Consider the following 16,541-nt stretch of genomic DNA (forward strand, 5'->3'; position numbering starts at 1 on the left):
AGGAGTGTTGAATTTACCAGGTTCTGTATTTTTTGTTTGTTTGGGAACTTGTAGGTTATAATGGAAGACCAAATGGAGAAGGGAGAGCACTTGCTGGTGGTAATGGAAAGCCAAGTGGACAAAGACTTATCAATGGCCCTCAAGGAACAAAGTGGGTAGGGTAAACTTCTTTACACATACCGGTTATTTTCATGCTGTTGGGAAGAGAAAAATGGTGGGCGTTGTGTAATAGAAGATGAAGCCGTCTTTTTTTCTCTAGTTTTAACCACTTGTATGTCAGTATACTTATACTGTGTTATTTCTTCCAGTGCTCAGAAAAGGCTTTGATTCTCCTAAGTAGTTCTCCTAAGAACTACTTTGCTTTCTTCTCATGCTAATTAGGTCAGGCATGGGCATTTGTCAGACTCATTTGACTCATTGGAAAAGACCCTGATGCTGGGAAAGATTGAAGGCGGGAGGAGAAGGGGACAACAGAGGATGAGATGGTTGGATGGCATCACTGACTCAGTGGACATGAGTTTGGGTAAACTCCAAGAGTTTGTGATGGACAGGGAGGCCTGGTGTGCTGCAGTTCATGGGGTCGCGGAGAGTCGGACACGACTGAGCGACTGAGCTGATTCTGATGGGCATTTGTTCCCGTTCTTCTTGACTGGTTAAGAAGGTCACATAAATCTTTAGGCCAACCAGTCAGACAGAACCTGAGGCACAGCCTCTCCAATGAATTTCTGTTTTCCCATTCCTGCTAGCTTTATTTTATTTTTTCTTTATGGTTCGATTAAACAGAATACATATTTTCTGTAAATTATCTCAAATCCTTTATAAAAGGAAGCAGGATAAAAACAACTGAACCAAAACAAAAATCTCCAGATCAAATAGGCAGCTTTTATCAGATCACCTTTTAAATCTTCCAACAACTTTTGTTTGACTGAAATAAAAAATAAGTATTAGTACTTTATGTATGTTTAAGCTAAATGACTTTAACTTCCTGGGGTTAAGGTAAATGTTTAGGAGTTTTTGGTGGGTTGAGGGTGATGGACAGAACACTTAGAATGTTCAGAGATTTAAAATATTTTTTCAGAGAATCAAATAATTATTCATAGTAGAATTCCCAATCAAAATTTCTCACTTATATATATAGTAGTAAGATTTAGGAAAACATATTGATGAACTTCAAAGAATTTTCAGTCACAGGTGGCCTCAAGATACATTTTGTCATTTCTCAAAGGAACAGAAATTTATAGAAGGAAGAATACATACGAAAGCAAAGTGTCATTGTAAACAATTTTGAATTGAAATGGTATGGAGTAGATTTTGCAAGTAGGGTTTATTTATGTAAGTTTTATTTTAATTACTGAGATAGTTCCCTACAAGTGGCCTGCTTGCAGGGGTTCCTCCAGTGACTTGATTGTTCAAAGTCATGGTTTCCAAACACTGATGGGCATCAGACTCCCTGAGGGCTTGTCAATATGGTTTGGTTCAGGCCAGGTAATTCTCATATCTGACAAGTTTCCAGGCGAGGTTGGGGAAGCTGGTCCAGGACCATATTCTGAGAATCATCAGTGTGGCACATGAGTTGTTTCTTAACAGAGATAATAATACTTTTTGTCCAAGTTGTATAATTCCTTAGAACATGAAATTTTTTTCATGTGTGCTATATTAGGCTAATTACAAATGAAACTGGTTTTGATATAACAACTTTGATTTTTAACACACAGCAAAATGGAAACCTGTTGTGTTCATGGCAAGAAATTAAAACAATTCAGAAATATATAAAAAGATAATAGCCATCCCAGATCACTTCTCAGAAACAACCACTATTAATAGTTTGGGATATATCTGTCCAGAATTTTCTCTTTACACTTTTAAGCTTATATATACAAGTGAATATACTTCATTTTGCAAAATAATCAGTCCTTTAATCTAAGTCTGCATCAGTATATCTCATGATAAATTCAGAATTTCCAAATCCTTTTCACTGGCTTCACAGTATTTCACTGTATGGATGGGACATGATTTATTTAATCTCTTTTCTCCATTGATAAACACCTAGGTCGTTTCCTGCTTTTGACATACAACATACTCAATGGTAAATGTATTTTGAACATCTTTTGAATATTTGAGAAAACTTGAAACAATTGTTATATGGATAAACAATTATGAAATATGACTGTTTTGTACTTCGTTCCTATTATACCTTATGAATGATGCTGACAAAAATAGTGTTTCCTATTTGTCTATATTCATGTAGTTGGATTAATGTGTATTTTGAAATGTTCAATATATCCTTTAATCTGTGTCATGGATTTAGGTCGTGGACCTTGATCGTGGGTTAGTATTAAATGCAGAAGGAAGGTACCTACAAGATTCACAAGGAAATCCTCTCCGGATTAAACTAGGCGGAGATGGTCGAACCATTGTGGGTAAGTGAGAATGGTCCTCATGGAACAAAAGTGCCCTGAGTCATCTGAAGCGTAACAACTTCTCTCTTCCTCCTTTTCCTCATTTTTAATGGGGGCCCTTGGTCCAGTTACATTAACCTCGTGGAGATGAGGTGCCTTGGAAGGGGTGGAGCTTAGCTTCTTCCCTGATCCAGCTATCTTCCTACAGACTCCACCGTCTAGAGGAGGTGGCTCTTGACTTCATTCTTGGGATTGGGCAGTCCAGAGCAGACCTCAGCAACACCACTTCTAAAGCCAAACCCTGCCTGCTGCCTGTTTTTGTATAGCCTGTGAGCTCAGAATAGCTTTTATGTTTTTAAATGACTGCCAAAAAAATCACAGAATAGATTTTGTGACATGTGAAGATTATATTACATTCATAGTTCACTCTCCATACACGAAGGTTTCTTGGAACTCAGAAACATGCGTTTCTTGGTTTACTGTCTATGTTTTTTGTTATGCAGTGGCAGCGTTGAATAGTAGCAACACAAAGCTTAAAATATTTACTCTCTGGCTCTTTGCAGAATAACTTTGCTATCACTGGTCCAAAGTAACACTTAAGTCCGTAGTGGTAGGAGTAAGCACAGGGAAAGAATCACTTTCCTTCCTAGAGACTTAGAGTTATTGCAGGTAATGCGATATTTATATACTTTTATAAGCTAGTGCAGAGTAATGGACAATATAAAAGGCCCAGAAGTTTCTGGATAGTAGCAGGTACTGTGACCTCAGCTGGTATCCTTTTCATTATTTCTTTGCCTTTTATTGATTATAGAATATAAGACATTGAGAAGATACTTTCCACTTGCTTTTTACTTCCCTGGATTGTTTCACCTGGCTGCACAGCTTTTATTTGCTTTTGTTTCAGATCTGGGAGGGACTCCCGTGGTGAGCCCTGATGGCCTCCCACTCTTCGGACAGGGGCGCCATTCCAAACCCTTGGCCAGTGCCCAGGATAAGCCCATTTTGAGTCTTGGAGGCAAGCCCCTGGTGGGCTTGGAGGTCATCAAAACAACCACCCGCGCCCCCATCACAACCACAAGACCCACCACCACGACCCCTCGGCCCACCACGACCCCTCGGCCCACCACGACCCCTCGGCCAACCACCACCACCACTCGCCCAACGACCACCCGAACCACGACCCGGAGAACCACCACCACCACCCCGGAGCCCACAACCCCTATCCCCACCTGTCCCCCCGGGACCCTGGAACAGCATGACAAAGATGGCAACCTCATAATGGGCTCACGTGGGGTCCCGGAGTGCTACCCTGAGGAAGGTAACTGTCTTCGTTCTGTTGATAACTCAGGTCGTAAAGTGGCATTTCAGAAGGGGGTGTTGCAGAGCCTGCCGGGTGTGGTGAGTGAGGCACACAACTTCAGATCTAAGTGGGCTTCCTCTGTTTTATCTGGCAACCCTTGTCCCCACCCGAGTCAAAAATTTGTCTGAAACATGAGACACTGTTAGTTTGGACCAGCATTTCCCAAAGTGTATTCCACTGGATATTAGTAGATCGTGTGTGCGTGCCAAGTTGCTTCAGTCATATCCGACTCTTTGTGACCCTATGGTCTGTAGCCCACCAGGCTCCTCTGTCCATGGGATTCCCCAGGCAAGAATACTGGGGTGGGTTGCCATTTCTATTAGTAGATTAGTACTTGTTATAATAATAATATAGAAAAAAGGTTCTGTAATTAGCTATGTGATTCAGACAAAGTTAAAGGAATTTCTGACTGTTGGACTCTTACCACTGAATAGTCTCACTGTGAATTTCCAAGAATAGTAGTATTTCCCAAGCATGTTTGAACAGCAATCCCTCAGACGGTAAAGAATCTGCCTGCAGTGCAGGAGACCCGGGTTTGATCCCTGGGTCAGGAAGATCCCCTGGAGATGGCAATGGCAACCTACTCCAGTATTCTTGCCTGGAGAATTCCATGGACAGAGGAGCCTGGTGGGCTACAGTCCATGGGATTGCAAAGAGTCAGACATAACTGAACAACTAACACTTTCACTTCTTTGCCTTTGAAAAATGCTTATGCTTACATGACTTGGCTCTCATGGGAGCGGGGCTGTCCACTGGCTAAGACTGAGCCCTTTCCTGATCTGGGACACCCAGTCCCAGCTGTCCTGTGCCCCTGCTGTGTCTTCTTACTGAGAACCACACCCCCCCCATTGCTCCCCTAAGGAACGGAACCTGGGGGCGCTTTGGGCCAAGTCACGGTGGAGCCGAGATGCCATCATCTTCTCTGCTTGTCCCTGTTCGCGCTGCTTGGGGGAGGTCATCTGTATTTGCCTCAGGCTTCAGAAGGCAGGTCTTCCCTGGTGGCTCAGATGGTAAAGCATCTGCTTGCAATGTGGGAGACCCGGGTTCGATTCCTGGGTCGGGAAGGTCCCCTGGAGAAAGAAATGGCAATCCACTCTAGCACTCTTGCCTGGAAAATCCCATGGACGGAGGAGCCTGATAGGCTACAGTCCATGGGGTCACAAAGAGTCGGACACGACTGAGCGACTGCACTTTCCAGAGGTTGAAATGAATTGCCATGCAGGCTGTAAAGCTTCTGTCTTTTTAAGCTAGTGCAGAGTGAAGACCCTTTATTTCAGGAATCACATGCGTGCCCTGAATTCGTAGCACACCATCATTCAATCTGAACGTGAATGCTGTCTCCAGATTGAGAATTCTGTTTGAAATTAGTCTTTCCACGAAAAAGTTCCAAATGAACAGGAACATCTGATGTATCTGAAAAATTCACACCGAAGAACAGGCACATATGAAGAAGAGGACAATCAGGAAGAAAATTCTCACACCACCAATTAAAAGTGAGTACAAATTTGAATTTACCTTTGGGTTTCTGGTATGAAAATATCTTGTACTTTCCTTGACTTCTTCAGCATACACTGGTGTGGCTATTATTTAATTGAAGTATGATTAGAACAGATATTTCTTTACTAATAGGTTATAAACAGAAGAGTGGCTGTTTGGATTTTGTTCTAATTACTACTACTATTATTATTAATATTTTACATTTTCTTTTAGCTTTTATGTAGGTCTTTTCATTTCTTTTCATTTACTTTGTAATTTTGGACTTTTAGTTGCCATGAAAGTCAGATTCTTGATATTTTTTTTCTTCTTTTCTTTGCAAATCTTGATAGAGATGTATATTTTTTACTTTACTCCTGTACATTTGTCTAATAGCCTAGCCTAAGCCAAATTAGTGTCTAAGGGTTAGTAATAGTTTACCTCTAGACAGCATTTTGAAAATAAGGACAAAGTCTTGGAAAAAGTTAAATTTGGGGAGAGTAATATGTCTTAATTGTATGTCTATATTTTATTATTTAAAAATACTTCACTGTGGCTTACCTTCCTTTTTCATTTCTGCTGCTCCACTAACGATTTCATTAAATATTTTCTTCCTAATATTATTTCTAATCATAGTTGTTTCTATTTATGAAAAAACATCTTTAACAATAGCTTTCCTGACATAAAAATCACATGCCATAAAGTTCACCCTTTTAAAGTTTTAAAGACTTTAGCATATTCGTAGAGTTGTGTGACTGTCACCGTTATCAAGTCCCAGAATATTTTCGTCCCCCCCCGAACAAACCTTACACGCATTAGTAGTCACTCCCCATCCCTGCCCCTCCCAGCTCCAGGAGCTGCTTGTCTCCTTTCTATCTCTCGATCTGTCTGTTCTGGACATTTTGTGTAAATGGAATCCCATGTGAAATGTGTCGTTTTGTGTCTGGCTTCTTTCACTTAGCATAATTTGTTTTCAAGTTATCTGTACTTCTTTCTTTTTATTGCTGACTAATACTCCATTGTGTGGAAAGACCACATTTTATCCATTTATCAGTTGATGGACATTTGGGTTGTTTCTGCCTTTTGTCTATTATGAATAATGCTGCTGTGAACATTTGTGTACATATTTTTTTCTTTTGAATATCTGTTTTTAATTCTCTTCTGTAGAGTTGTTTTGTTGGTTGGTAACTCTTTGTTTAAATTTTTTCCCTACTACTTTTTAAAAATTTTAATGGGAGGATAATTGCTTTACAATGTTGTATTGGTTTCTGCCACACAACAGTGTGAATCATACATATGTCCTCTCCCTTTTGAGCCCTCCGCCCCACCTCCCACCCCATCCTGCCTCACTGGGTTATCACAGAATCCCAAGTGGAGCTCCCTGTATAATGCAGCAGCTTCCCACTAGCTATCTGTTTTACATATGATAATGAATGCGTTTCCATGCTACTCTCTCAATTCACCCCACCCACTCCTTCCCCTGCTGTGTCCGTAAGTCTGTTCTCTATGTCTGTGTCTCTGCTCCTGTCCTGCATGTGGGTTCATCAATACCATTTTTCTAGATTTCATATGTATGTGCTAATATACGATATTTGCTTTATGTTTAACTTTTTGAGGAAGCACCAAACTGTTGTCCATAGCAGCTGCACTATTTTCATTCCCCGCTGGAAACGTACGAGGCATCCAGTTCCTCTCCATCTTCACCAGCGCTTGTTATTATCTGTTTTTTTCATTCTAGCCATCACAGCTTGGATTCCTTGTACTACACTATTTTATAGGAGGGACTTGAGCATCCATGGATTTTGGTATTCACAGGGGCTTCTGGGCCAATTCACAGGGGCCTCTGGGCCAATTACCTGTGTACATCGAGGGACACTGTGCTTCGGTCTACAATGTACACTCACAGGTGCTGGGGTTCCATGTGTACACACATGTGCTTTTTACCAAGTGCATTTTGGCCATGGCACTTTGCAGCCTACTCACCTGAAATTGTTACAAGAATGCTGACTTAGACCCTCTGCTGTGATCACTGTGAGAATACCTGCCCTTCTGAGACTCCCCTCCTCAGCCCCCAGCTAGCCAACCATTTGTCATTACCTTCTGTTGGCAAAATCCTAACATTTTGTTTTTAGCCCTCCAAATTTTTTTTAACTTTTATTTTATATTGGAATATAGCCAGTTAACAATGTTGTGGTAATTTCAGGCAATCAGCGAAGGGACTCAGCCATACATGTACATGTGTCCATACTCCCCCAAAACCCCCTCCCATGCAGGCTGGCACATAACATTGAGCAGAGTCCCATGTGCTGTACAATAAGTCCTTGCTGGTTATCCATTGTATTAATAACTATAGCAGTGTGTACATAACCATCCCAAACTCCCTGACTATCCCTTCCCTTCCCAGCCCACCACCCCTGGCAGCCATGAGTTCATTTTCCTTTGAATCATTTGTAAGTTCATCTGTATCATTTCTTTTTAGATCCCACATATAAGGGATGTCATACAGGGTTTCTCCTTCTCTGTCTGACTGACTTCACTGGGTATGACACTCTCCAGGTCTATTGATGTTGCTGCAAACTGCAGGATTTCATTTTTTTAAATGCCTGAGTAATATTCTTATATATATATATATACCATATCTTTTTTATCTATTCCTCTGTCGATGAGCTTTTAGGTTTCTAGCCCTCCAGTTTTAAAAGTCATCTTTTCAAATATCTTAGTCTTTACTCTCCTGGTTATGTCAGTACCCTCTTTTCTTTGAAAACGCTGCTTTAACAGTGTTCTGGGAATAACCTTGTGTCATTAAATTATTCAGTAATTTAGGCATCTTTTTCTAGACATCATAGTTATACATATTCCTGTATGCATAGATGCATATTATATGTTTGTTTCTAGTGTATTGACACCCTTTCTCTCTTTACATACACACACACATGCACAATTTTTTGCTTGCTATGACTTCTCTATTAAGTCATAAACTCCTTGCAGTAGAGACAGCATCCTCTGCTTCATCTCAGATTGCTTGTGGTACCCAATTATGTATCTTTGGGTATCTATACCATACCCTAAGCCATAGGCATGCTCCGTTTTCTAACGGAGAAGTTAGAGTCTTTTGAGAAGTCTTTTTACCAGTGATGCTTGTTTTTCAGGTTCCATTTTGACAGCGGATCTGATGGTATCGTGTGTGTTTGGAAATGTTATGAGCCAGCTGAACATCTTCAACAATTTGTAACATGACCTGGGGGCATCTTTAGAAGAACATCAGTCATTACGGAAAACAGTTCTCTCCTGCCACAGCTCACTCGCAAGACAGAAAATACAAAGAGAATAATTGAAAGTTCACTTGAGCTGGACCAATGAAATAATTTGCAAATATCCTTGGGTTTCAAATGACTGTAATTTACCTTCTCTCCAAAGTTTTAATGAGAATCTACTTTAACAGTTTTTTTTTTTTTAATGTATCTCTGGAACTAAGACCCAAACATTTTGCACTTTCTTTTTTAAATTTCACAACCGTTTGGATAAAACCACTGAAAAAACATACATATATAAACTGTAGCACATGGTTGGTGGCCGGCTGCTACTTTTATGTGAAGAGGTGGAAGCTTCTGACATGGATTTTGGGTTGGCTTAAAAACATCCAGTTATATGTGGCTCCAGATACTCCAAATTGGCATTCAGGTGGGGCAAATTCTGAGGGTCAGCTTTTCAAAAAAAAAAAAAAAGTAAATCTGTTTCATTACAGCTGGAAGTTTCTTTGACTTGGAATCAAGATGGTGCTATTTTAGAAAAATTATCTCTGACTTTATTTGGTTTTAAAACAAAAAAAAGGAGCACTAAATCACTCAGTAGGGTGTTTACTTTTGCCAGAAGACTTAACTGTCACTCGTCTCAAGAAGTGATCCAAGTTCACAGGTGAAGGGGTGGTTTCTGTGGTCTGGTGCTGGACCAGAGTGCTTCAGCTCCTTAAGGAACTGTACTTAGTATCAGGAATCCATGGAGGAGACCCTAGACTCGCCTCTTTCTCATTCACTCTGGGCTGCAGCAATTGTACCATTTATTCATTCTGACCTAACCAAAAATAATAATGAAATGAAATGACTCTGAGCTGATAATAAGCCACAAGAGGACTACGTTCCTGAAAGTTAATAAAGGAAAGAAAATGGTGTCATGGAAAACAACAGCAAGATAACCCCAAATGTTAGGTGGTGTGAACTTGAAAACTCTGATTTAAACCAGCCCAGAAGTAATTCCTCTTGGATTCAGGCATATTGACATTGGAATGAACTGAAAAAAAAATCTTGTCTAGTCATTTTTCTCAAAATGCACATCCTGAAGGGTGGATCTCTTACAACCTCTCTTTGATGACATTTGCTGGCCACGTCAGAACACATCCAGCGTCACCACCTCCATGGTGAGGCAGGTGGGATGCATCTCATGGGCCTCCGGTGTCTACAGGGCTTTTCACTACGATCCCAGAGCGGCTGGACAGGCGAGGCGAGGTCGCCACTGTCCTCCGCTGGTGGAGTTGTTCTGGCAGCACCACATTCATGAAGTTATTCGAAGTAGGCTCAAAAAAGCCTAATAGAAGGATTCTATTGGACTATTTCAGGGGAATGATCAGTTATTTCCTAACCATAAACAAAATTCAAAATTGGTGCTTGTAATTTTTTAGTGAAGGAGGTTTATATACTTTTCTAGTTCAATTCCCCCTTCGTTATGCTGCAGAATGATGATTCTAGTGAAGCGCCCAAAGGTTTATAAGCAAAAAGACTGGTTCGTCCAACTTTTAAACAGTGGAGGCAGTTTGATGAAGCATAAAGTCTTTGGAGCCAAGGCCTTGCAGTTCAGTTCTGTTTTAGCTCTTTGTCCTTTACCAGCTGTGAGACTCCAGGCATGTTATAAATCCTTGGTGTCCTTGGCTGAGAAGTGGGTGTAATCAACCCCACGTATCTGGAGATTTATGTGAGGATTGACTCAATATATACCCAACAGTGCCCGATGCCCCAAAGGCATGTGATGCACCCCACTTCCTGCTTCCTGTCTCCTCACTCACCCTCTCTGCCTCTTAAGTGTGCCTTGGATTGAGAGTTCTGTATAATTTGCTGTGGCTTCAGGTCAAAGGAAGTGAAGGAATTCTTCTGAACTTTTTTTTTTTGAGTTAGGAAATCTTTTGCCTCAATATTTCACCAACTGCAGAGAAAGTATCTTCTTTTTTAGCTGCATCTGTCTTCCTCCCCCAGAGAAGTCATGTATGGATTTCCTCCCATCTTCCCAAAACAGCTTCTGCTGAAAGCAGTACTCAGCTTGTGGAGGCAAAAAATTGTTTTTGCTATAATCACTCACTTTTTTGAACCAAGTTTTCATCCATGCTCTTATCAGTTTTGTTGTTTTTAGTCACTAAGTCGTGTTCGACTCTTTTGCAACCCCTATGGACTGTAAGATCTTCCCTAGTAGCTCAGCTGGTAAAGAATCCACCTGCAGTGCAGGGGATCCAGGTTCGATTCCTGGGTCAGGAAGATCTGCTGGAGAAGGGATAGGCTACTGCTGCTAAGTCGCTTCAGTTGTATCTGACTCTGTGCAACCCCATAGACCGCAGCCCATCAGGCTCCACCGTCCCTGGGATTCTCCAGGCAAGAACACTGGAGTGGGTTGCCATCTCCTTCTCCAATGCATGAAAGTGAAAAGTGAAAGTGAAGTCGCTCAGTTGTGTCCGACTCTTAGCGACCCCATGGACTGCAGCCTACCAGGCTCCTCTGTCCATGGGATTTGCCAGGCAAGAGTACTGGAGTGGGGTGCCATTGCCTTCTCCTAGGGATAGGCTAACCACTCCAGTATTCTTGGGCTTCCCTGATGGTTCAGCTGGTAAAGACTCTGCCTGCTATGCGGGAGACCTGGGTTCAATCCCTGGGTCGGGAAGATCCCCTGGAGAAGGGAATGGCTACCCACTCCAATATTCTGGCCTGGAGAATTCCATGGACTGTATAGTCCATGGGGTGGCAAAGAGTCGGACACGACTGAGCAACTTTCACTTCACTTCATGGACTGTAACCCTCCAGGCTCCTCTTTCTATGTGGTTTCTTAGGCAAGAATACTGGAGTGAGATGCCATTTCTTCCTTCCGGAGATCTTCCTGACTCAGGGATCAAATCCACATCTCCTGCATCCCCTGAACTGCAGGTGGAGTCTTTACTGCTGAACCACCGGGGCTTCCCATTGAGCCACCTGGGAAGCCATTAATAATAGTTATTTGAACAGTGGTTCTTATAATTAGGGCTTCCTGGTAGATTAAAAAAAATCACATATAAAAGTCTACGGATTGCATGTATAGGATAATTTTGTAGTCATAGCAGATCTAGTGGCTTTATAAGTAAAATACAACTTGTTTGTAAAGAGATGTTTGTAATCATTAGGATATTATTTCCAAACTTCATAGGCAAGTTAAGAAGTTCTAATCATTACAGATTTATCTCCCGAGTCACTGAGAGGGGATGGAAGCTTAGAGGGAGCAGTGAAGCCAGAATAGAACAGAGAGGCAGGAGGGCACCTGGATCATGTGAGCGGCAAGACCAGGGGATGGAGGGAATGAGTGAAAAATCAAAGTGTGACTGGCTCAGTTGTGTCTGACTCTTTGCCACCCCATGGATTTGCAGCTCTTCAGGCTCCTCTGTCCATGGAGTTCTCCAGGCGAGAAAATGGAGAAGGCAGTGGCACCCCACTCCAGTACTCTTGCCTGGAAAATCCCATGGACTGAGGCTGCAGTCCATGGGGTCGCTAAGAGTCGGACACGACTGAGCGACTTCACTTTCACTTTTCACTTTCCTGCATTGGAGAAGGAAATGGCAACCCACTCCAGTGTTCTTGCCTGGAGAATCCCAGGGACGGGGGAGCCTGGTGGGCTGCCGTCTATGGGGTTGCACAGAGTCAGACACGACTGAAGCGTCTTAGCGGCAGCAGCATCACCAGCAGGCGAGAATACTGGAGTGGGTAGCCATTCCCTTCTCCAGGGGTTCTTTCCGACCCTGGGATCGAACCTGGGTCTCCCGCCTTCCTGGCAGATTCTCTACTGTCTGAGCCACCAAAGGCCATGAACAAAGGGGTTCCCTGCCCTCCGAGAATGTTTGTTCTCACGCCTGCCCCCTTCCCCCTCTCCATCCCCCTCTCCCCTCCGTCCCCCTCCGCCTTCCTCCCCTCACAAGTCGGGAAGAGCGCCCTCTGCTGGAGGGTCGGGAGCGCTGGGGAGGTGTCTTTTCCAGTGCACCCCACTGAGCGCAAAGGAGAGAAACTCTCCGTTCGTATGGAGCCCTCCACGTTCTGAGGCTCTTCCTCCTGAGGAAGCCGAGGCGGCCGTGGCAGGGGAGGCTTATCCCCCCTGAAGCCAGCAGCACGGGGCTGGATTGCCGTGCCCTTGGCGCCATTCTGAGAAGAGAGCCCGGGGCATTTGCTGACTGCCCTTGCCTTCTCTTTCCTAGATGAGTTCTCAGGGCTGGAGACCGACACGGCAGTGCCCACGGAAGAGGCGTACGTCATCTATGATGAAGGTACGATTGATTCCAAGCACATGATTGGGGGTATTTTCTGATTAGAGAATCTGATGTTTGTTACTAAGTGCGTGCACAGTCGCTCAGTCATGTCTGGCTCTTTGAGACCCCATGGATTGTTAGCCCACCAGGCTCCTCTGTCCATGGAATTCTCCAGGCAAGAATACTGGACTGGGTAGCCATTCCTTTCTCCCGGGGATCTTCTCCACCCAGGGATCTTCTCCACCCAGGGATTGAACCCGTGTCTCCTGTGACTTCTGGCTTGGCAGGCAGATTCATTACTACTGAGCCACCTGGGAAGGCTGAAGTGGGCTAAGTAGATAGTCTCAATTCCTGTTTCCCTCAGAACTTAGGGCTGGAGGGCAACACTTAGAGAAGGGTGGTGGTACTCCCCTTCCAAGTTACCTCCCCTCGCCCCATAAAAATTTGATCCAGAGGAAAACTGTGTGCTTGATACACAGATGCAGCCTCCAGACAAGACCCCTGAGCCCCCTTCCCTCCATCTCAAACCTTCTCCTCCTTCTTTTGGAAATTCTGGAGTTACTTCAGTCTGAACACCCCCGCACCACCCATACACGTTAATAAAAACGACTTAGTTTAACCGAGTTCCAGCTTCCCCTCTTGGCTCTTCTCACTCTCACTCTTTCCTTTCCTTTTCTAATTACATTCAAAAAGCAATGCGGTAGATGTGCTGATTTTTTAAAAAATCAGAATGTTTTCAAGTGAAAGTGAAGTTTCTAAGATGAAGAAGAGGCTTGCTTTGCATGGTGTCTGGTCACTCCATTCATAGTAATTACTGCTGTGATTATATTTACCTCCCTGCGGTTGTTCTTGTGTTTTGTAAATTGCCCCCGAAATTGAAGGAAATTTGCGTAGAAAGCTTGTCCCCCTCCCAGTGCTGGCCTTTGGCACTAATGTGCTCAGTCTGCCTGCTGGCTGGTTGTGGATTCAAGGCTCTTCAGTTACGAATGTGGGAATAACATCACCTCTGATGCAGTCAGGAGCTTCAGTGTAGTTGTTTAATCCCCAGTTTTCAAAACAAAACAAAACAGACCTGAAAGAGAAATAGCAGATGTGAGAAAGCAAAGGAAGTTTTCTTAGCACCTTTGGAAATAAAACCCTGTGATTTGGAGCTGTTGAAAAGGGAGCAGAATTTTCTTTTTTTTGTTAATGGATTAGTTCTCTCAATAGGATTAGTCCCACCTCCCCCCTCAGAAAATAACCCCTACGCAGGTGACAAATTTTTTAAAAAATCAGGTTTCTTTTCTCGTGTGATACTTTTCTGGCTTTAAAAGGGAAAATTACTTAGGCAGAGAATGGTCAGGGGCCAGTAACAGGAGCGTGCTAACCTGGGTAAGTTCTAAGGTTCTATCCAGCTTTGATTCCAAAAATCTCATTTTTCTTGTCATGTGTGTTTCTTTTTAATTTTTTCCCTTCCTTTCTTCTATCTGCAGCTGCTTTTCCCTAAGGACTGAAAAATGGTCGGTGGGGGGATATTGTTTTGTTAGCAACAAATTCTGTTCAGGTATAGCGTTTATTCTAGAGTCTGCTGCTGCGCTAAGTCGCTTCAGTCGTGTCTGACTCTTTGTAACCCCATAGACAGCAGCCCACCAGGCTCCTCTGTGCACAGAATTCTCCAGGCAAGAACACTGGAGTGGGTTGCCATTTCCTTCTCCAATTCTAGAGTCTGTTTGTGTGCCTTTACACTTTAGTGTTGCGTTCAATCTTAAGGTGCCCCTTTTCTGGATGTGCCCAGTTACAAAACCATCATATCATTTCAGATTATGAAGTTGAGACCTCGGGGCCACCGCCTACCACCCAGCCCTCCACCACCACCACCACCACCACCACCACCACCACGCCCGCCGTCATCCCGCCTGAAGGCTCCATCAGTTCCTACCCCGAAGAAGAATTCGATCTGGCTGGGAAGAAACGTTTTGTTGGTAAGTAGAAGTTCCTTAATCAGAGAAACATGAGTTTTTAGCTCTCATCCTTTGAAGAAGAGCAGAACGAATCTCTTGGCTTGGCCGTGGCAGCTCGTTTGGAGCAGAGGTTTTTCCCAGGGTGACGTTTCCACTTGGGCGAGTCAGTGCGTCAGTCCTGTTGGGATGCTTTCTAAACATGAACTTGCTCTCTGCATAAGTCAGGGGAGCAGGCGCGCAGGAGAACATGTGGTGTCCGATGGAGCAGAGTTTAGAGAGGCTGTGTTGTGCAGATGAGGAGTAAGAACTACTTAATAGTCATCAAGTCCAGGGACTATAAGACTTTTGTTATAGCCAACTTTTCTGAGATGAGACTTTTATTAGGCCTTGCCTGCACATTGGTTTTTTGTTTGTTTGTTTTACTTATTTATTTAGGCTGCTCTGGGTCTTAGTTGTGGCATGTGGGATCTAGTACCCCAACCAGGTATCAAACCCAGGTCCCCTGCTTTGGGAGTGGGGCGTCTAGCCACTGGACCGCCAGGGAAGCCCCTGAGTGTTGTTTGTTAACTCCTCCCTAAAAGATGAGCAATTTGATGAGTTGAGCTACTAGTATGTCTTACAGTTTCAAAGAGCTGAAGCTGTTTTCCTTGAGGTTGTTTCCTATAGTTTTCATTAGCCTCAAGGACTTGCGATCTAGAAATTGACCGTATTCCTCTTTCTCAGTTATTAAAACAGTTTCAGGAAGAAATTTTATGCCATTAAACTGTGTTTCATTCCCTTTGGGAGCCTTCTTTTCCCATGCCCTTAATGAACTTTGCTAATAAGACAGATTAACATATCACTAAGTGGAAAAAAATCATTTGTTACTGAGTGGAGACAGGCAACAGCTTAAACTAATATCACACTTTTCTGTTTCCAAAACAAATGTTCTGCCATCAGCGAAGAACAGCTCTTGTCAGCCAAGATGTAGTATTGAGTGTCTGAACTACTCACACTTGAAGAACAAGAATCTTAATTGGGAGGAGGATTCCTGAGGCCAGTGGTAATGCTGGTCCATGGCATGCCGCAGCCTGGCTGAATTCACTGAATGTTCTGACTTTTCTCTCTGTGGTTCCACGACAGAAATTGAAACGCTTTCAGCGCTATTATTAGCTGTTCCGAAGACCTTTTCAAAGGCTGAAAGGCTTACTATTGTCTGGCTGTTTTCATATGCCTATAACTTTATAAAGCACAGTAGACAGCTCCCCCAAACTTCCTGATCAGATCCATGCACAAGCTCAAAACGCCTAATTTTGTATGGATTATTGGAAAACAGAGGAGCTTAAAAATTGCTTTCAGTTCTAACAGCCCCTGGGAATGAGAAGCTGTATGAGGAGATGCAGTGGGATGTTTAGAAAGTTCTAGAAACTGTTACTTGGGAGCACTTGGGGGTCTTGAATGTATAAAGCCCAAATCCAATTCCTTGGCTATTCTAGCGTGTATGTAATAAGTCTTGTGGGCTCTTTCTCAGCACTGGTAGGTTCAACTGGGGTGTGGGTTATCAGTTCTTATCCTGCCTTAATCCTGGGGCCCTTGTATCTGCTGAGATCATGAGTGTAGGAAAAGCTTGAAGCTATCCATAAATGTGAGTTGCTATTTTCGTCCTGAGTGGTAATGTTGTAGACGGCTGTTCAGGCCTAGCCTGTGCAGACATGGGTGCAAGGGGTTATGTGAGTCCCTGATGTCCCAGGGGAGGCCAGCCTGGACTGAGGCTAAGGTTGTACATCTTGGCTGGTGTATGGTTTTTTTTTTTTTTTTTCCTGGTCCCAAGACAGTCTAGGGAATGAAATGTGTTGAGAGAACTCCAA

The 16,541-nt window shown here is 43.3% G+C and overlaps 1 protein-coding gene across 1 annotated transcript in view; it reads left to right on the forward strand.

The window, feature by feature from the left end:
- FNDC1 (fibronectin type III domain containing 1) overlaps positions 1-16,541 on the forward strand; it is a 109,985-nt gene that overhangs the window by 71,221 nt on the left and 22,223 nt on the right. The window contains exons 12-16 of the mRNA XM_070376973.1: positions 55-155; positions 2,309-2,420; positions 3,304-3,717; positions 12,704-12,772; positions 14,554-14,715. Coding sequence (XP_070233074.1) covers positions 55-155; positions 2,309-2,420; positions 3,304-3,717; positions 12,704-12,772; positions 14,554-14,715 — 858 coding nt within the window. The remainder of the gene's footprint in view (positions 1-54; positions 156-2,308; positions 2,421-3,303; positions 3,718-12,703; positions 12,773-14,553; positions 14,716-16,541) is intronic.

This window comes from Bos mutus, chromosome 9 (genome assembly GCF_027580195.1).
Source record: "Bos mutus isolate GX-2022 chromosome 9, NWIPB_WYAK_1.1, whole genome shotgun sequence".
Lineage (NCBI taxonomy): Eukaryota > Metazoa > Chordata > Mammalia > Artiodactyla > Bovidae > Bos > Bos mutus.